Source organism: Equus przewalskii, chromosome 7 (assembly GCF_037783145.1).
Source record: "Equus przewalskii isolate Varuska chromosome 7, EquPr2, whole genome shotgun sequence".
Lineage (NCBI taxonomy): Eukaryota > Metazoa > Chordata > Mammalia > Perissodactyla > Equidae > Equus > Equus przewalskii.
The window spans coordinates 44,916,894-44,936,630 of record NC_091837.1 but is presented as its reverse complement, the minus strand read 5'-3'; the positions used below and the strand labels follow the sequence as shown (position 1 = coordinate 44,936,630).

Genomic DNA, 19,737 nt, shown 5'->3' with positions numbered 1-19,737 from the left:
ACACCTTTGAAAGTAGTTTAATTTTTAAACAATTCCACTTTTTTAGGTCAGCAAAAGAGACAGATCTGACCATCATCCTAGGACAGCTACGATTACACCGTCAGAAAATACCCATTTTCGGGTAATTCCAAGTGAGGACAGCCTCAGCAGTGAGGTTGAAAAGGATGCTTCCATGGGAGAAACGGTCTGTACCATAGTGAAACCCAAACCCAGAGCCCTGTGTAAGCAGATGAGCGATGCAACTAGAGGTGCAGGACTTGTCGAACCTCTCCTGGAGCCACCTCCGATTTCATCTATGTTAGATGCAGACCAGCTTCCTAACCCCTTGTTGCTGGAGGCTCCCTCAGAATCAAAACCAGCAGCTAAGGTAGACTCGCCGTCAAAGAAGAAAGGTAATCATTTGTTTAGTGGCCTCAGGGCCTCTAATTTAGATGGTAAATTATTTCAGTGTTTCAGATAGCGTGTGGTGGCTGCCTTTATTTTGGTACTCCCTGGTCAGAACCTGTCGCACACGAATGGCTTGTTTAACGTGGCTTCCCCCACTGCACTGCAGGTTCCGCTGGAGCAGGACCCTGACTTCCTCCCTGCCATTGCTGCTCAGGTGGCACTTGAGAAACATTTATTGAAAAAATAAACAGCAATTTTCAAATCAGTTAATGAGTAAACTTAACCACTTTATTGACACCTTATTGTCAGTAAAGTGAAGTGGAATCCTAAAACATTATACGTGTTTAAACACAAAAAATTAGACTAGAGAAAAATGTTTTCATCTGAAACATCTGGTTAGTTGAGGCCAAATTAAGTACTTTTTTGCAAAATATGGGATATAAATAAATGTACACTAATTATCAGTATGCGTGCTCTTCTTTCTTTGATTATTTCCCTCTAAAACAGACAGAAGATAGAGTCTAACTCTTGGCTCAACATTTCTGCCTCACTTTTAGAACTCAAGTTGAGTAAATCAGAACGTTCTTACTATTTAAAAATATAAAGTTGGGGCTGGCCCCGTGGCCAAGTGGTTAAGTTCACGTGCTCCGCTGCAGGTGGCCCAGTGTTTTGTTGGTTCGAATCCTGGGCGCGGACATGGCACTGCTCATCCAACCACGCTGAGGTAGCATCCCACATGCCTCAACTAGGTGGACCCACAACGAAGAATATACAACTATGTACCAGGGGGCTTTGGGGAGAAAAAGGAAAAAAATTAAATCTTTAAAAAAAAATATATATATATAAAGTTATCCATTGATACTTGATACAATAAGAGCCAGAACATACTCACTGTCTGAACATTGGCCTCAGGCCCTATTTTTAGGGAAGTAAAACTCTCACTAAAAATACCCATTGTCACATATAGCCAAATACCTACTTCACTTTTTGAAAAATTCTAGCACCAGAGGTTGAATAATCACAAACTGGCTTAGTAAATATCCACTACTGGTATGGACCTTTGGGATCACTCAGAAATAATTTATTTAAAAGAAAAGAATTTGTCGAGGGTGTTTGTGGCCAACTGTGGTCTTTCAGCTGATGACCCAGCTTAACTTGGTGTGCCTGCTCTTTCACTTCTCCTGGAACCAAAGACCATGTGTTCTACGCGAAGAAATGTTGAGGGAAAAATCCAGTTTTCAGAGAGAGTGTTTGGTTTTAGTCTAGGAAACTTAGTACGTAGTGTAGGAGCCGACTAGACATAGGAGCACTGAGTGTTTCCACCATTCATTTGGCCTCGTTCCCCACCCCACAACAGTTTATTAGGAAAATTCTTATACATTTTTGCTTTCTCTCTCCCTCTTTTTCTCTCTCTCTCTGTCCCTCTGTCTCTCTACTCACACACATACATTTTTGTATTGTTTTAAGCCATTTGGAAACAAGTTGCAGGCATTTTGGTAAATATTCCAAGATACACTTTCTAAAAATAAGAACATTTTCTATATACAAGTACCATTGTCATCTTGAAGAAGCCATATTCATGTTTCCTCAAATGTACCAAGAACAGCTTTTTAGCTGGTTTTTTCCTTCCAAACCAAGATCTCATCAAGGTTCACATGTTGCATTTGGTTTTTATGTTTAGTCTTTTTTATTTAGAACAACCCCATCCCCCCCATACACGCACATGCTCCCTCACTCTCTCACATACACACACTCCCTCACTACACTTCTCTCCCCCTCTACACCCATGATGCTGACCTTTGGAAGAGCTCAGCCAAGTGTCTTGTATCCTTTCTCGTGCTCTGGATTTATCTGTTTTTCTTCACGGTGACATCCCCATGTTTCTTAGATTGGAAGTCAGCTCTAGAACTGCACTAACAGGAATGTAATGTGAACCACATGTGTAACGTTGTCTTCTCACATTAAAAAAGTACAATAAAGGGGGCTGGCCCCGTGGCCGAGTGGTTAAGTTCGCGCGCTCCGCTGCGGGCGGCCCAGTGTTTCATTGGTTCGAATCCTGGGCGTGGACATGGCACTGCTCATCAAACCACACTGAGGCAGCGTCCCACATGCCACAACTAGAGGGCCCACAACAAAGAATATACAACTATGTACCGGGGGGCTTTGGAGAGAAGAAGGAAAAAAAAATAAAATCTTTAAAAAAAAAAAAAAAAGTACAATAAACAAGTGATAGTAAGTTCAGTAATATATTCTAAGCCAGTAAACGCAAACTGTTATAGTTTTAACAAATAATCAATATAACTATTGAGATATTTTACAATTTTTATAGTAAGTCTTGGAAATCTGGTGTGTGTTTTATACATTTTTTAACACATTTTGCATAACCTCACTTCACACTAGGACACTTCAGGTGTTCAGTTGCCACTTGTGGCTGGTGACTACCCTAGTGGGCAGTACAGATATAGAGGCTTAATTAGATGTGCGTTAAATATTTTTTATGTTTTGAGGATTACTTTATGGGATATATTGGGTACTTCATATTACACCTTAAAATGTCCCACTATTAGTGATTCTAGATGTGATCATTTAAGGTATTGTCTGCCAGATTTGTCTATCATAAAGGACTTCTCTTTTGCAATCAGAAGGTCATATGTGGTAATGCTTTGGCACCCTGTCACCATTCTGTTCCCCAACAACCTTTCCCTCATGGTTTTAGAACAATGGTTGCTCAATGCCAGTGATTTCATCAGATTTGGTTGTGCTTATTCATACTGTAAATATGAAAAAACTTTATCATCAAGTATGATTTAAAGGCTAGGATTATTCATGTAACAGCAAATTAAAGAATGAGCAAATTAGTATATGTTCATTGAGCAACTGTTATGTGTGTGACACTGAATTTCTCTTCGATTTCATGAATGGTTGAGAACCAACACAAGTGCAAAGGTTAGTTAACACCTTTAAAATAAAATGCAGTTCTCATCATGGTCAGCTTTATTATTTGCAAACCTTTATTTTCCTGCAGAGTTGTAAATGAAGGATAACCAAGTTCTTCTCTCTGGTGTGTTTTTTCTATGAGAACAGGTGTCCACAAGAGAAGCCAACACCAGGGACCTGATGATATTTACCTAGATGATTTAAAGGCTCTAGAACCTGAAGTTGCAGCTCTCTATTTCCCTAAAAGGTAGAGTATTCTTTCTATGTTGAGAGGTGAACAGCTCTGAAATATTGTAGCTATTTTGAAGCAAAACATTTTGTCTGAGAAAAAAGAGCAGGATGATGGTGTCTTTTAGCTAAGTTGGATGATTGCTTCAGATTTTGGAAAATCCAGAAATTGTATATGTGTTGTTTGGACAATAGTGATTTGAAACTAATAATTTACCTATTTAATATGAAGAAATTTTCAATGGAAGGAGAAGAGGTGCATTAGTTAAACCTACATAAGGATGTAGCAGTGGGTATGACGTTAGATTAGCACTCCTTACAGGCATTAATCCAAACTCAAGATGCTTCGGAAAATTCATTAGCATTTATTTTATTATGCGTTTTAAAGGTAATATATCTTTATTTGAAAACATTTTACGAGGAATGCCTTCACTCCTTCAGTGAGTCTGAGCTCCCAGGCTTTCTGAACTCGGGCCCAGGTCTGGTGAGGCACCATTCCAGCTGGCCTCTGCCCCCCACATCCCTAGAGCTCACCCTACTGTCACACTTCCCTGGCCTACCTCACAAGTTTCCCCTTTGAATAACTCTAACGCCTCAGATATGATATATGTGTACTGTTTTCCCAAGTTCATCTCCATTCTTAGGGAAATTCCATTATAATACTCTATGATTACAAAAACCAATTTACTTTGCCCCACGGAAGTATGGCTTGGATATACTGAACTGTAGGCATACATGATTAAATACTTTTAAATAAGTTATTGAAAAACATTTCATTGTTTTTATTTAAAATAGAAAGATTGACAAGATATTTAAATTTTTTATATATATTTTTGGAAGGTCCTTAAAACTCCTTCCTAGCTTTCTGCCCTAAATTTGTCTCAAAATGTCTACTTTGTATAAGTAACAGTTGGGTTTTTAGGGTGAGAACATTGAAACTGCTCCATTTTTTGTTAAAATGTAAGCTGTCTTAGAATCATCATATTTCCCTGTCCTTAATCGTTTATTTACTTTGGTATCCCTAAGGTAGATTTCTTAGTTTCCTTTTCAAACAATGAGAGTGACTAATGCAATGGGACCTTGCTGTGCTCTGTTAGACTTTGACTGTGGGGGGTCACTGCCACACAGCAAGCAAGCTCTTACCTCATGAATGAATTATTTCTGGAAACATTTCTTAAATACTTAAAGATAGACTGTTGTGATCCTTGTAATCAATTATTTTGTTGTCATCGTGATCATTGTCATCTTGACTGAATATCCGGTATTTATAATTATAGCTAAATATAAATCACGTTACTCCTGTGGATTTGGCGACGTGTGGAGTCAGGTGGCATCCTCCCTGTGTTTGGAGGTTACACTGGTTAGGGTAATACTAGCTGCTCTGTCTGGTCAAACTCAAGACCTTGGTGGCTTACCACAGCTCAAGTTTGTTTCTTGCTCGTGGGATATTCCAGAGCCAGTGTTTGGTGGGAGGCCTTGCACATGGGGATTCAGGAGCACAAGCTCTTTCCACCCTGAGGCTCCGCCACCCTGGCAGGACCCCTGTGGAAGGGACAGAGAATCGCAGAGGGGAGCTTTCCGGGGCCAGGCTGGGGAAGGGCACAGCACCCCTCTGTCCCTGTCTGACAACTTGGTCACACGGTCACCTGGCCACACCTGACTGTAAGGGGACCTGGCCCTGTGCCAAGGAGGAGGAGATGCGAGTTTGTGAACACACAGCAGCCTTCTGTTTGTTTTCCCCTGGGGTTGGCCCTGCCCCTCAACCCCAGTGTAACAACAGGTTTTCTGCTTCAGGTGGGCTTTGGCTTTTTCACCATTTCCGGTGAGGAGAACTTACTGCTATTCCATTTAATCTCAATATTGTGGTATGGGTATGCATTGCTGTTAAGAGAAGAAAATTTCCAAAAACCTAAATCTTTTCTTGGTTCAAACGCAAACATAACAGCTTTTGAACTTTTCCATTTATGACATATCTGTACTTTGCTGCCACCTACTGCTCAAATTTGAGATTTTTCTAGAGATCATCTAACTTCACCAGATTACATACATTGATTGCATACATTAAATATACCGACTTTTTGAATAAAATAAAAGAATTTGAAAATTCTAGAGCAGTATCTCAGTGTGACAGTAAATAACCATTCAAAGGGTGTAGAGCAGTAAACATTCATGATTAAGAGACTTAAGGTTCCATTTCCATGTTTTCCTCTCAAATTTACGCTCCATTACAGAAAGTTTCCCTTAGGATCATTTACCAAAACCTGGCTCTGTGCCTTTCCATCTAGAAAAGTGAAAATACTGAGTAAGCCTGTCTTCAGCCCTGGCCCTCTCTGCTGTCAGAACGGTTTGTCTCTAGTTTCTTTCTCAGTATAGTTCTTCAAGGTGGGTCTGGCCTCCTGAAATTTTTCTCTTGCTTAATTTCTTTGTTCTATTTTGTGAAGTAACAGATGAATTTAGAAAAGCCTTGTTTTTAAAAATAAAACAGCCCTGGACTACAGTAATTTTCTACAGGATGTATATGTACCACAGCTTTTTCTAGGAAATTAGGATCAAAAGGTTTCCAAACATCAGATTTTTCTTAATTACTCTGTCATTTTCATCATGGAAATGTAAATAAATGCTTGTAACTCTTTTACTCCTTTAATTAAAATCAGAAAGGCCATGGTTAAAAAGGTTGCATTATTATGAATAACTGAAGTGGTTTTTGCGACATATTTACTGTATTCACAGTTAATTCCTCAGTAGTGCTATTAGGTTATTTATTTTTAATGTCATTTATGCTATGATTCTAAACACCACCTAAGAAAAGCTATGTCTGATTGTTGGTCAATCTGTTCCTTTTTAAAGGGGGTATGTTAATTTGGTTCAAGCCCTCAGAGAACCACGTAGTAAGCTAGGAATACAAGAAGTTGTAATAAGGCAAATCCTCTTCTCCCCATCCCCTGCCACAGTGAATCAGACCCCGTCTCCAGGCAGTGGCCCGAGTCTGACACGCCTTCTGGCTCCCAGTCCCCACAGTCCGTGGGAAGCGCGGCCGCTGATAGTGGCACTGAGTGCCTCTTGGATTCTACCATGGACTTGCCCGACGTCACCCTCTCCCTTTGTGGGGGCCTCAGTGAGAACGGAGAAATTTCTAAAGGTACACGAGGCAGTTGTGCCTGCCGTTGCTTGATAGAAAACCTGCGGTTCTGCCACTTCAGGGTGTGAAATTCTTTAGCGATCTTGTGCAGGTAACAGGTGATCTCCCTTTAATGTCAGACCTTAACCCCTCATTTAAGGTACCTCATGTGGAGTGACATTACAGATAAATGGCTTGGCTGACGGGGGTGCCTTGAAGGCTGCATTTCACATTAAGAGGTTGAGAGTTCTCAGGCCACCCTGTTTGCTGAGCCAAGGTCAGCTCACACTGTGTTGTTTTCTCGTCTGTAAAGTTGTTGAAATATTTGTGGGACTGGGTTCCAGCTGTCCTCCTGGAAAGCACAGGGCCTTAGACATGAGAGTAGGGCCTGAAGTTATTGAAATTGATTATCCACTGAGTAAATGTTCTTTCTGGCAAAAAGTAGAAGGGATTACTTTCTGTCTCAGTCTTCAGAGTTGGCCAGGAGAGTGAAGTTTGCTCAAGAGAAAGGAAGGAGCTTGTTTAGCAGAGGTCATACAGACGCCTCTGCTGTGGGCTGGGCACCAGCGTGCGTTTGTCCCAAGTTCTTAGGCCTTTTTGGTTTTACTTTCCTTTGTAAACTAAACTCTTAATATTTCCTCACTTTGGCTGGTGGCCCTTGAATGATTCTCCTCTAAGGAAAGGTTTTCTTTCCATGGCTAGCATCATCTTTTGTCTTCTCTCACCCCAGAGCAGCTGAAGGCCTGCATATGGCAGACTGGGTGCCCGGAGCCTTACAGCTCTGCTTTCCTCAACGTTCTTCTTTTTAGGATCATAGTGGGCTCGTTATGCCTCTCTTCTCCATCTCTTAATTCTATTTATTAATTTTAATTTTTGCAAGAGATTGAGTGTGTTACAGCCAATGGTATCTTCTAAGGATGAAATTAAATAGGTCACATTCTTATTATAATCCTCATAAGCCCTCACTTAAAATTTAGGTGTAGGGATGTGGAAAATATACAATTTATATGAACAGTAAATTTTATGCTTTTTAGGAAAGTATTGGTAACTTAGGTAGAGTTTGTTATTGGAGGAGGCAGAAATGGCAAGTAAAAGTAAATAATACACAAATTACCAGGAGGAACCATCCCAGTGAGAAATTTCTGTTAGCCTGGATCTCCTAGAACGCAGGTTTAGGAACAGGGTACAAAAATTCACGCAAAACCCTCATTCATTCTGCAAGAACCTGGGATTTATTTCTAGACAGACCCCAACTCGAATTCTGGTGTGTGTGAATTTCTTTCTCCAAGCAATTGTAAGACATTTTGATTGTTTTCTACTGTAGCACGCATTTAAAGCTGTGAGACCCCCATGAATATTCCCCAGTTATGCAGTTGCCTGCCAGTAAAGAGTGTCTCCCTTTGATGGGAATGAAATTCTCAGTTTTTCATTAGTTATACAGTGTGTGTGTATACACGTGTGTGTGTGTCTTCCTCTCTCTCTGGCCACATCTGTAATCTATTTTCCTTTTAAAATTCTCTGGCATATCTCTTGTTTTTGTTTTGCTTCGTTTTGTTGTTTTATTTTTTACACTGGGGGAGGAGTGGTGGAAGAGGGAGAGGGTAGAAAGGAATTGTTCTTTCTTGCCCTGGGGAAAAAAGTGTCTGACATTTTGTTTTTGACGGATATAAAAATAGGTTTTTTAAAAAAGGACTTATCCTGTAGTGCTGTCAATGCAGAGAGCATTGTGATCATCTCCTATGGGAATTTGTGTCATCTCTGACCAAATTGATCATTGTTTTCCATTGCAGAAAAATTCATGGAGCATATCATTACTTATCATGAATTTGCAGAAAACCCTGGACTTATAGACAATCCTAACCTTGTAATACGGATATATAACCGGTAAGTGCAATCTTGCTTTTATAATTGTTAAATACTCTTGGAGTGCTCTTTTTCCAAGTGCTCTTTTTAACCATCACCGTTTTTCTTGCCATAAAATATACCATCTCCTATAAATGAGCAGTGGGCTCCTATAATGGGCAGTGACTTGGTAGTGAAAGTGAAGCCTCAACTTCATTTTTAAATAAGGCACTGAAATGTTATTCTGTTGTATAGATTTTACTGCTTTTCTATTCAGAGAAGTTTGGCTTAAAGCAAAGATTACTCATGTGACAAAAAATTTAGCTGATCATCTTTTCATTGAAAAGAATAAGGAATTTCCTGTTATTTCTACCCTCCCCCTCTGCTCCCTTCCTCCCTCCCTTTCTACCCCCTTCTCTCTCTCACTCTCTCCTCTCTCTGTGTAATGGTTTGCACAATCTTTATTTCTCACAGTTACTATAACTGGGCTTTGGCTGCTCCCATGATCCTTAGCTTGCAAGTGTTCCAGAAGAGTTTGCCTAAGGTGAGAGGATCCACTGTTTGTTGCCTTTTCAAAAATATCTACAGCATATAGAACTTAGAAAAAAATCTATATTTAATATAAAATTCATATGATAAAAGATCCAAAGAGTTCTATGTGCCCACTCAAATTACCTCATGCCCCAAATCTAGAAAATTAGCTGGGCTGCCACATCTTTGTCATTTTTACAAGATATTTATACCAGTTTCTGGTTATGTATGAAAGTTGAGAGATTTTACTAATTGTTAGTTAAATATAGAATGAATGAAGAAAGTTTCCTCTCATTAACATGGAAAGAAGCAGGAAGAAGAGGGTGCTGTGGCCCCCAGAAGCTTAATATCATTGTGGTTAGGTCAAATGGGGACGAGTAAGCCTGTTATGTAGAACCTGAAGGTTTGCCTTGAATCTGTCCACCAAGAAGACATCATTGTCCTGGTTGGTCCTCAGAACGCATGAGAACCACATTTGTCAAGGGTAGAGAAGTGAGAGCAGCCCACCACCAGCCCCTAAGGGGGCTGCTCCTACATAGCCAGCTACCTGTCTCGCCACAGAATGCCACGAAGCCATGCTGCCACGAGAGAGGATACTCCGTCTCTCAGAGGAGTTGAACACTCTGGAGGAGTTTGGGAGGTGTGGCAAGCATTGCTCATGTTCCATAATAAGGCACCATCCTGCAGGCTAAGGTAGAAAGTAGTCCAGGGCTTTGTGACCAACAGGTTGCTAGACTGACCCAGGTTGATTGTTTCCAGGCCACAGTCGAGTCCTGGGTCAAAGATAAGATGCCAAAGAAATCTGGTCGCTGGTGGTTTTGGCGTAAGAGAGAAAGCATGACCAAACAGGTAAGTGACCTGGAGGCACTCCTTCCCATGGGCTGAAAGAAGGGAATCTCTCATTTAGACAAAAAGCCTTTTTGCCAAGCATGAGAAAGTCAATTTGGGCTGTGTAATGCTCTTCTACAATGATAATAGTCACCATTTTTGAACAGCTAACGTGCAGGTTCTGTGCTGGATGCTTTACTTGCGTTACTCTCACCTCCCCGGAGCCCAGCAGTGTAGACGTTTGAGTTCTCATTCTATAGGTCAGGAGACTTGGGCATGAGGAGCTGAAGCAGCGTGACACCGAGGGCACATACCTGTGAGGGCTGGAGCTCGGGTTTGGCCTCCAGTCCCCTTCCGAAGCCCTTGCCCTTTCCCCTTTGCTGCCACACCTTCCACACAGAAGTTGAGCTTGTTCTGCTGCACAGCGGGCAGCGACACCAGGCACACTTACTCTGCAGTCCCAGTGTCCCTGCTGTGGCCCTCGCGAGTGTGGGCCAGTTGTGTTATACTTTGTGACTTGAAATGGTGCTCTTTTAAAATTTTTACTTCTGGATTTGTAGTGACAGCTTTTTGTGTAGCAGCATATGACTTCTGTCTCAGGTTTCTGTTCTTTGGCTCAAACTAGAGAAAGTCTGTTTCTTAAGCATTGTTAAATTGTGGATTAAGAAAGCAGTTTTGCTTGTTCCTGGAGAGGGCTGCTGCTGAGTTTTTGCTTGTCACTGGGGAAAATTTGCACGTTGCCATTACTTTCTTGCTGTTTTAGCTGCCGGAGGCCAAGGAAGGGAAATCCGAGGTGCTGCCGACAAGTGACCTGCCGTCAGGCGCAAAGGAGCCGGCCAGTGGCAGGTGGGGGCGCCTGTCCTTCCTCCAGGCCCACAGCGCTTGGGCTACGCCTGCTTTAGCCGTTGCATTTGGGTTGATTTGGGCAGTTTTGTTTAATTCTTAGTCAGAAACATCTTTCTCCTGTGGACATACATGACAATAAGTGGCTTGTTTGTGCCACTCAGGTAGTTAGCAGATGATAACTTCTGCTTTTCTAAAAAATATTATCAGCTCAGAGGAGTAAATATGCTCATCACTGCTTCCAAACTACCTTGTTCCCATCCTGGAGCCATGGAAGCAGAGGCCTGCGAAATGCAGGCCTCTGGGAGGCGGTCTCGAGGAGTCTTAAGATGCACTGCCTCCGGGGCCTCTGCCCCCTGCTTCCTGTCAGGTGCAGAAGGAGATATGAAGGAGAATCTCACAGTGGGCACGGGTTCACTTAACCTCTTGGAAGAAGTAGCACCCCTTTGGACATTGGATTGGCCTACCCTGAGAGGAGGCCCATCAGATACCCCAGCCTGGTCTCTGCCAGCCTTGTATTCCCCCAGTCAGATGCTTTCTTCTCCTGCCACTCCCTGACTCTTTAATTTAGTAGTCTGTCTAAGCCTGAGCATTCATCTTCTTCCTCTTTACTCTCTTCTTTTAAAAGGAGTGTATAAAATCTTTCCTGTTAGTTTATTAGATCAGTATAAACAATTATATTTTCCACAATGTATGTCTTTTGAAACATACATATTCTTTTCAACAAGAGACAGTAGACTAGTAGCATTCACTGGTCACAGTAGAAAATGACGAGTGATGGCCACACAGTAACTGCTGGTCAATCATGAGACGGAGGAGGAAGGTGGCCTTAACACTTCGTGACACGAATATTCAGACATGGGAAACAGGGAACAACTCTTCCCACCTCTAGAATGCATTTAGGATCTTTCTCTTTTCTTGATCCTAAATGAAAAGCTCTCATCAATAAAACACCTTGCTGCCTCTTCAGTAACTGGGTTGATCTGAATAGGTCAGCCGAGGATGACTCGTCGAGTGACGAGGGATCACAGGAGCTCGAGGAATCAATCAAAGTGGACCCCGTCCCCACAGAGCCCCCGAGCCACAGCGGCACGACCTCATATAAGAAGTCTCTTCGACTCTCCTCAGACCAGATTGTGAGTCGTCTGTGATCCCTGGGGATCCAGTCAGATTAACTTAGTAACTGTTGAATCGGATGTGCTTCCCTTCTGTCTCCCCAGTGCAAAGCCTTATGCACGCTGTCTGGTGTGTGGTCGCGTAAATGCTGTCTTAATTAGGTATGCAGGAAGAGCAGAGAGGTTTTATTTTGGGGGGGGATTGGAGAAGTTTCTTGGAATCCCGAAACTCCATTCAGGCTGCCTCTCCCTCAGCCGAGCTTGTTGTGAGCCAGCTGTGTGCACTCCACTGGGCCAGGTGTGTGCTGATGTGACAGAAACCATCCTGAGCTGGGGTCCTGAAACACCAGCGGTGGTTTTGTAAATATTCAGACTCTTTCCAAACTATATGTTTTCGGCCGGTTTTTTTTCTTTTATTACGGTTATCATATTTATGTATTTCTTTCCATTCTTTATACATTGACACATGCATATGTATATTTATATATTTTAGAGATTAGGATACTTTTTCACTTAGCGTTATATCTTAAGCAATCTCTCAGTGACTGCATATTATTGGAAAATGTGACTTTCAATTGTTACATGTAATTCCATCAAAGTGATTTACCGTTTTCAAAATTCTCTCTCTGTAATTTTCTTTATTCCCCTACTTTTTATGAAAGGCAAAACTGAAGCTCCAAGATGGCCCAAATGATGTTGTGTTTAGTATTACAACCCAGTATCAAGGTACCTGCCGCTGCGCAGGGACCATTTACCTGTGGAACTGGAATGACAAGGTCATCATTTCAGATATCGATGGAACAATAACTAAGTAAGCAGGAGCCCTTACGTGGTGGATGGCAGGGAGGGGAGGTGCAGGTCAGTGTGTGGTGGGGGGTCCCTTGCCGGGTTGACCTTGGCCGCTATTGGGAGTGTTTTTTAAACTGTATGCGCTGAGACGTCCTGGTGCAGTCCACACAGGGTCATTTTACAGTTGGAGGAGATGAGCAGAGCCTTACAAATGTACCATCAAAAATCTCTTTTGGAAAGATTTAGTTCTTTGGTCTCAAGTCTGGTGTTAAAAAAAATCTAGGAAGCTGTTGAGATTAGGGAAGAGAAACAGAGGATGTGTGGTTGTAAATTCTCTCTGAAAATGAACATCTGGCTCTCGCGTCTGATGCTACTTTTAGCGGTTCCTCGGTGGGTGTATTTGCAGGAGACGGGATCACTGTTGAATAAGCCGTGACGAGATCGCCTTTGAAGAGTGTCCCCACCCCTCCTCCACCCAGTGTATGTTGGCAGCTGGTATTGGACTAAACAGGAGAACACTTGGCTTTATATGCTCGATTCCTGATGCCTTTTTCTGTTTCTACCCTCTTAGGTCGGATGCTTTGGGACAGATTCTTCCACAGCTGGGTAAAGACTGGACTCATCAGGGTATAGCAAAGCTCTACCATTCCATCAACGAGTAGGTATCCTGTCCCACATGTCAGTGCACCGTAGTGAGCTGGCATTTTGCTTTAAGAACTATAGAAAAATAGCATACATCAGCCCCTGGAAATTGTTCATGATCCATCTATTCCTGCTCTTCTTTCCCACTTCTTTCCTATAACCTCACCCAGAGAAGAGTGGCAGCCACCATTTGTGGAACCTGAGCTGTGCGCTGGGCATTACATTACGTGTTTAACTTCTTTGGTCGCATTCTCACAATGTGAAGAGTTTTAGGCACTACCTGTATCTATAGTTACAGCCATAATTGAGTTTTTTAGCTATAATTTAACAAGAGAGCCGATTTTCTTTTTTACCAATTGGATATTTTTAAATTGTATTTTGTTGAGTAGGTAATACACGCGTGCATGAGGGAAACATGTCACCCATGGGGTCCTCTCTGTCAGAGAAAACTGCCTTGGCCTTCGTGGGACCCTAATACATACGAGTTAAATTGATTTGAAAAATTAGTGTCTTAAGCGTTAGATAAGAATGTCATAATATAAGTATGTCGGTTGCCCAGATATAATTTTGCCATTTGTTTTACTGAATGGTTTGCGTTCTGCAAATTGTCTTTATAAATAAGGTCCTTTGTATCTTTACTTTATAGCAGATAATTAAAAGATAGCCTAGGATTTTTGTCTGTTCTGTAATCTGGCTTTTGTGGACTAGATGCTGAAGATACATCAATACTTGTAAATTTAGCATAATCCTTAGTTGCCTATACCTCTATTTTTCCCCGTGGTGTTTTCCCTGGAAAGGTGAGATCTTTATAATCCTAACTACTTTCCTGTTAAATTCAAGAATTCAATTTTCACAATAAGAGAAACTTTATTTGGATCTTTTAAAAGGAAAGTGCTTTTTTCCCTTTAGGCAAAGCACATGGTCTAAACAGGACATGTTCTCTTTCAGGAATGGCTACAAATTTCTGTACTGTTCCGCCCGTGCCATCGGCATGGCTGACATGACCCGTGGCTACCTGCACTGGGTCAATGACAAGGGCACGATCTTGCCCCGGGGCCCTCTGATGCTGTCCCCCAGCAGCTTGTTCTCGGCCTTCCACAGGTACCTCTCCAGCAGGCATCCGCACTGCCTCTGTGTGTGAGCGTGCATGCGTGTGCATGAGGCTCGTTGGAAGGGTTTATGTCTGTTTTCGAGCTTCTGCGTCTCCTGGTTCTCTGGCTCCCCCCTAGCATTCTGCCTCACACAGCTCGCCTGGTCTGTGTCACACATGGTCAAGAAAAGTCAAGTTGTCAAGTTTTCTCCTTCCTTAAACCCCATCAGATTTTCTTAATCATCACATTGACTAGCAAAAGAGGAGAAAGAAAGGTACCAGTTACAAAGGATTAAAAAAATTAGGTGATTGTGAGCATTAAAATCTTTTTAGGACCACACACCAGGGAAAACTACCATTCTGAATTTGGTAATTGTATTTTTTTCCACTAGGGAAGTGATAGAAAAGAAACCAGAGAAGTTCAAAATTGAGTGTCTGAATGACATCAAGAATCTGTTTGCCCCGTCTAAGCAGCCCTTCTACGCTGCCTTTGGAAACCGTCCCAATGTGAGTGTCTCCTCTGGGCTACGCATTCTGACGTGGTGGGTAAAACTTAGAGAAATGTCCTTCTTAGAGTATAGCCATGTCATAATTCCAAACTAATATAAGCAAAGTGAATGTCCATTCTGCTAAATGGGTTTCCACTTTTTATCTGTTCCAAATTTCTGCATATGGGGATGTCCTGTAGGTGGAGATCTGCCCCACAATGTTGGTATATGACAAAGGGCACATTGTCTTTGTTTCTGTGGCTTCAGTTCCATTTCCTCAGGCAGTTCTGACTTATGTTCTAAGTGGTTCTAAGCCACGTCCTTGGATCCGCCCAGAACCATAGCGTGAGTTCTCACCCTTCATTAACACTTCCTCAACTTGCCTCCTTCCCAGGCTGCAGAGGGGCTGCCCCCTGGGCTCTGGCAGGCAGCGGGTCACCCCTCCTGCTTGGCCCCTGGCGTCTCCTTGGTGCCCAAGTTTTCTGACTCCCCAAGCGTGCTCTGGGTTTGGCTTCACTCTTTAGCTCAGGTTTGTCTAAAGCTCAGTTTCGGTGGCAAAGCCACACTGTGCCCAGCTCCACATTTCCCATGGACAGTCTTCTGTTTATGCAGTTCTTCTGGCTCACAGGGAACCAGAGAAGCATCTTCTCATTTCTTCTGTCTTAGTCACCCTGTTTGATGTTTTCTTCTGCAGGATGTCTATGCTTACACACAAGTTGGAGTTCCAGACTGCAGAATATTCACTGTGAACCCCAAGGGTGAATTAATACAAGAAAGGACCAAAGGAAACAAGTCATCGTAAGTGTGTTCCTCAGCCTGGCGCCCTGCAGCCAGGAGTGAAGTTGGGGACAGACGGATAGTAAGGATCAGGGCCAGCTAGAAGTATCAGAACCATACCAGCCTTTTGGAGGCTTTCCTCCTTGCCTGGGTGTCTTCTCCTCTGCGATAGCTATTTATGGGATCACAGATTATCCTAGACTGTGAAGAGGTATACTGTGCCCTGGGAAGCGAGGCGTGTCTCAGACCCTGCCAGTCTGAGGAATCTGAATAACTGACTTTACAACCTACAGTCCTGTGCTCTTAAATCAACTTTAAAGTAAGAGTGAGTGCATTTCTTTCCCACTCCCTTCTCCTAGGTATCACAGACTGAGCGAGCTCGTGGAGCATGTATTCCCACTCCTCAGTAAGGAACAGAATTCTGCATTTCCATGCCCAGAGTTCAGCTCCTTCTGCTACTGGCGAGACCCGATCCCCAAAGTGGACCTGGATGACCTGGCCTGAGGAGGCACCTCGGGCGGAGGCCCTCAGTCACTCGCCCGGAGCAAGGGAAAGCGACGGGCGGTTCTGCTGGACAGAGGACACTGGGCTCTCCTCTGAGCCACAGGTGTGGAACAGGACACATGTTACCAGGCAGGCGCTGGCACGGACAGAGAGAGCTCCTGGAGCTGGAGCTGCCGCCCTCCTTCACCTCCATGGACTTGGCCGGGTCGCAGCTCAGTGCAGCTCAGCGCCCCGGCGGGACAAGTGAGGGAGCTTGGACCTGAGCTTGGAGGCTGGGCACCTGTCACTGGTTCGTCCTCACACATGCTCTGTGTCAAGTTGTATACTGGGTGCTCCTTTAACTGAATAATTTAAAAGGAAGAAAAAAGAAGCTAAATAAGAGTGGACCAAAACATTGCGCAAAGTAAAGTGTTATAATTTCCACTGGGGAATTGAGAGTGTTTCTTTCTAGAGCCAGGGCTTGCTTCAGAGTAGCAGTCAGGGTCCACTGAACTGCTGCAGGCCCAGTTAGTGATGTTGGCCCAAACAGCCTGGGCACGTTCCTTCTGTGGGCTCCTCCTCCCCTGCTACACTGACGCAGGACGGCTGCTCGGCCGGGCCGGGCGGGCCCCAGGGCCGCTGATCCCAGCCCCACAGATGTGGGCTTCTGGGGAAGAAAATCCCCTTCGGTCATCACCTCCTTATCTGTGACTACTCCATGATGAGAGACCCTGAAGTAGTGTCTTGGACCTAGCCCGAAGAAACGGGTCTTGCTGAATGTATGCAGTGTCTGTAGAACTGTACTAACAGTGGGAGCTGGTTAAACGACAGAGAACAGCTGTTTTCAGGGAGGCCTTGGAGCTGCAGATGTGCACGTGCATTGGCTCCGGCAGAGTCCTTCTCTCTCTGCCTCTGCCTGGTTGTAATGAGCTCGTGTCAGAGTCTGAGCAGACAGCACTAGGGAGGGTTCTGTCCCATGAGCCCCTCCGGAGCTGCGCGAGCCTGGAGAGGTCAGGCTGGGTGCTGACGCCACCTTAGTGAGTGTTAGAGTCAAGAGAGCTGTAGAGGGGAGGCTTTCAGGGGACCAGAAAGGACCAAACCTAGGCCTCGGTCAGTGAGAAGGCAGGGAGCCGAGTCCCAGAGCAGAGAGCGGGAGCTGCCGATACAGGCGCCCCGCTCTGCATGGTTTCCAGTCCCACCTCTGCCTTCCCCTGTGCTTGGACTGGGGGTCTCCTCGTTTTAATGTGCTTCACCCAAAATAATACTGATCTAGAGATGGAGAAATGGGGGTGGTTATTTTTCCAGATTGGAGAGTTGAAATGACTTGTTCAGCATTTTTCCTAGTGCTGTTGGATGCAAAGACAGTGGTAAAGCCCCTGGAACGTAGTTCTCGGTGGCAGAACCTGGAGGCACGTGTTCCCAGAGGTGGAACGATACACGCTTCCTCCAGTGCAAACCTTCCCATCCTAAGTAGTTCAAGGACAAATTAGTGAATGAGTTCATTTTTGTACAGTAGGTTAGGGAAACTGGGTTACATTTATACGGAGTTCTGCCCAGCTGGTGAATTAGAATCCTAGCAGAGCAGCATCTGTCTGTCTCGTAGATTCCTCAGCATGTTCTCTCCACCGCCTTTGCTTTAGAGGAAGAACGCGAGCTTTCTGTGCTTAACCTGAGCTTCCTAGGGCTTCTTTGCATATGTGCAGTGCAGAAAATCTTGTATACTTTCTGTATTTTTTTTTAGGTTGTCCTTTAAAGAGTTTTTGACGAGACAGTTTCCTTTTCTTCATCAGCTCTTCTCTCTGGACACAGGGGCCTTGTTAGAGTGTCCAACCTAGGAATCAGGTCTCCCTGCCCTGGTTGAGGGTGCTCCCTCTGTCCTGGCGTCCATAAGCACTAGACTTTGTTATTTTGTCACTGCAGATTGATCTGGTGGGTACATGCACTAATTGAGGAGTCGTTTTCCTTCTTTAAAGGAGTCCCTCTGGCTGAAAGTGGATGATTGCTATTACTATTACCATAGTGTTAGGAAAGTATTAAGTTTGTGCTGAAAATCCGTTGCCATTTGGTACAAATGACATTTGTTCTTTCTGTGAAAGAGAGATGCCCTCGAGTGTGTTTGTACACAGACCCTTACGATGGTGAGCGAACGCTGAAGCGTTAGCCTTGAGCTGCCTTCGGTGATGGGCGGGATCCCCGGGAGACTGCAGGCAGACTGGGCTCTGCCAAGCCATTCTCTCGGCTGCCCCACTGCTGACATAGCCATGGCCCATTCCCTCTTTCCAGTTCAACCTGACTTTAGTGTTTGCCTTGATGTCCATGTGCTGAAGCTTGTGCAGCTGTGCTGTCGACACCCGCCTCTCCGGCAGGCGTTAGCAAGTACACGTGTGGGCCCAGAGCATGCGAACTCAGCCCCATGTGTGAGTACTGTTTGCTGTGCTTAAAAAGATCTGCATAGTTTTCAACTGGAAAAAGAAAAAACTTACTAGTGTGATATCCTAAAACGAAAGCTGCTGACAATCAGAGGGAGAAGAGCTGAGGAACAACAGCCGGCTGCCTGCCTGGGAAGGACGCGTGCCCTGAGAGACCGCACCCCGCCCTGCTGGGGCGCGAGTTTGAAGGTGCAGGCGAGACCTTTTAAAAATAGGTAGAAAGTAAACTCTCTTTTTCTAAGTTGGTGAATACAGACCCTTCCAGGAAATTTTGTCTTTTGCAGTATCATCATATTTACTCTGGGAAGCCTTGTTTTCCCCTGTTTTAGAGCATGCTAGGTTTAATGAAATTGGTTGAAATTAAGTTCTTGTTTAGAGTAAGTGCTCTTTCCAGGTGAAAGCTACTTTTTTGGTTTGTTTGGAAGATAAGAAAGGGAGGGGAAACTTTGCTCTTTTAATTTAATAATTACATTCGGTTTATGGTGAAGTATTTGATTATTAGACAGCAATGCCACTAATAAGTTTTAAGTTGTCAGAAATTAATTGTAAACATCAGTACTCTTAGTTATGGCAAAGACAATTGTCGAGATAAATGGCTATTTTGGTGCAGTGTTTGATGTTCGAAACAAAATGTTACAACAATAAACAAATGTAAACTGAATGCGTTTGACTCTTTTCTTCAGGGGAGTTAAACCATCTTCTCTATACTCTTGCCAAAAATTGGTAATTTCCATAAATTAGCATTTTGATCTTTGCTGACACTCAAATTTGTCTACAGAAAGGACTTCTTTTTGGTGCTTATTTTTATAAAACCAGACTCCAAAAGTGAGGCTACACCCACAGGAACTAACCTCTCGCTCTGTAGCCTCTGCCAGGAGATGATTCACTCAGACATATGTAGTTTCTGGTTCGTCTCAGTGCTGTCGTCTGGGCTGTGCTCCCCTCCCACCCCTCGGCCCTTCAGGGGTCCCGAGAGTCCTGCTCAGAGCCCTTGCCACCCCACCTTCACTAAACCCTTCTCAGGGTGAATGCCACTTAGCAATCCTGATGTTTGCATCAGCCTAGGAGAGTCAAAGGGATCTTGGATCAAAACACACCCCACATGTTAATTTCATGTTGTTTAAATCAGGGCGTTTTTATCCCCTCAGATTGCTGGGCCCTACCAGATGCAGCAGATGCTGAACACGGCGAATCCCAGCGTCCCTCCTTG

At 43.8% G+C, this 19,737-nt stretch overlaps 1 protein-coding gene across 7 annotated transcripts in view; it reads left to right on the top strand.

Moving 5' to 3' along the window:
• Positions 1-19,188, top strand: part of LPIN2 (lipin 2) — a 91,084-nt gene extending 71,896 nt beyond the window's left edge. For all 7 annotated transcript variants that reach the window (XM_070627489.1, XM_070627486.1, XM_070627487.1 and 4 more), the window contains 14 exons: positions 47-392; positions 3,472-3,571; positions 6,504-6,691; positions 8,461-8,554; positions 8,987-9,056; positions 9,803-9,892; positions 10,635-10,717; positions 11,706-11,850; positions 12,492-12,640; positions 13,190-13,276; positions 14,209-14,361; positions 14,743-14,857; positions 15,533-15,636; positions 15,975-19,188. In XM_070627489.1, coding sequence (XP_070483590.1) covers positions 47-392; positions 3,472-3,571; positions 6,504-6,691; positions 8,461-8,554; positions 8,987-9,056; positions 9,803-9,892; positions 10,635-10,717; positions 11,706-11,850; positions 12,492-12,640; positions 13,190-13,276; positions 14,209-14,361; positions 14,743-14,857; positions 15,533-15,636; positions 15,975-16,119 — 1,869 coding nt within the window. In that variant the 3' untranslated portion in view covers positions 16,120-19,188. The remainder of the gene's footprint in view (positions 1-46; positions 393-3,471; positions 3,572-6,503; positions 6,692-8,460; positions 8,555-8,986; positions 9,057-9,802; positions 9,893-10,634; positions 10,718-11,705; positions 11,851-12,491; positions 12,641-13,189; positions 13,277-14,208; positions 14,362-14,742; positions 14,858-15,532; positions 15,637-15,974) is intronic.
• Positions 19,189-19,737: the final 549 nt, after the last annotated feature.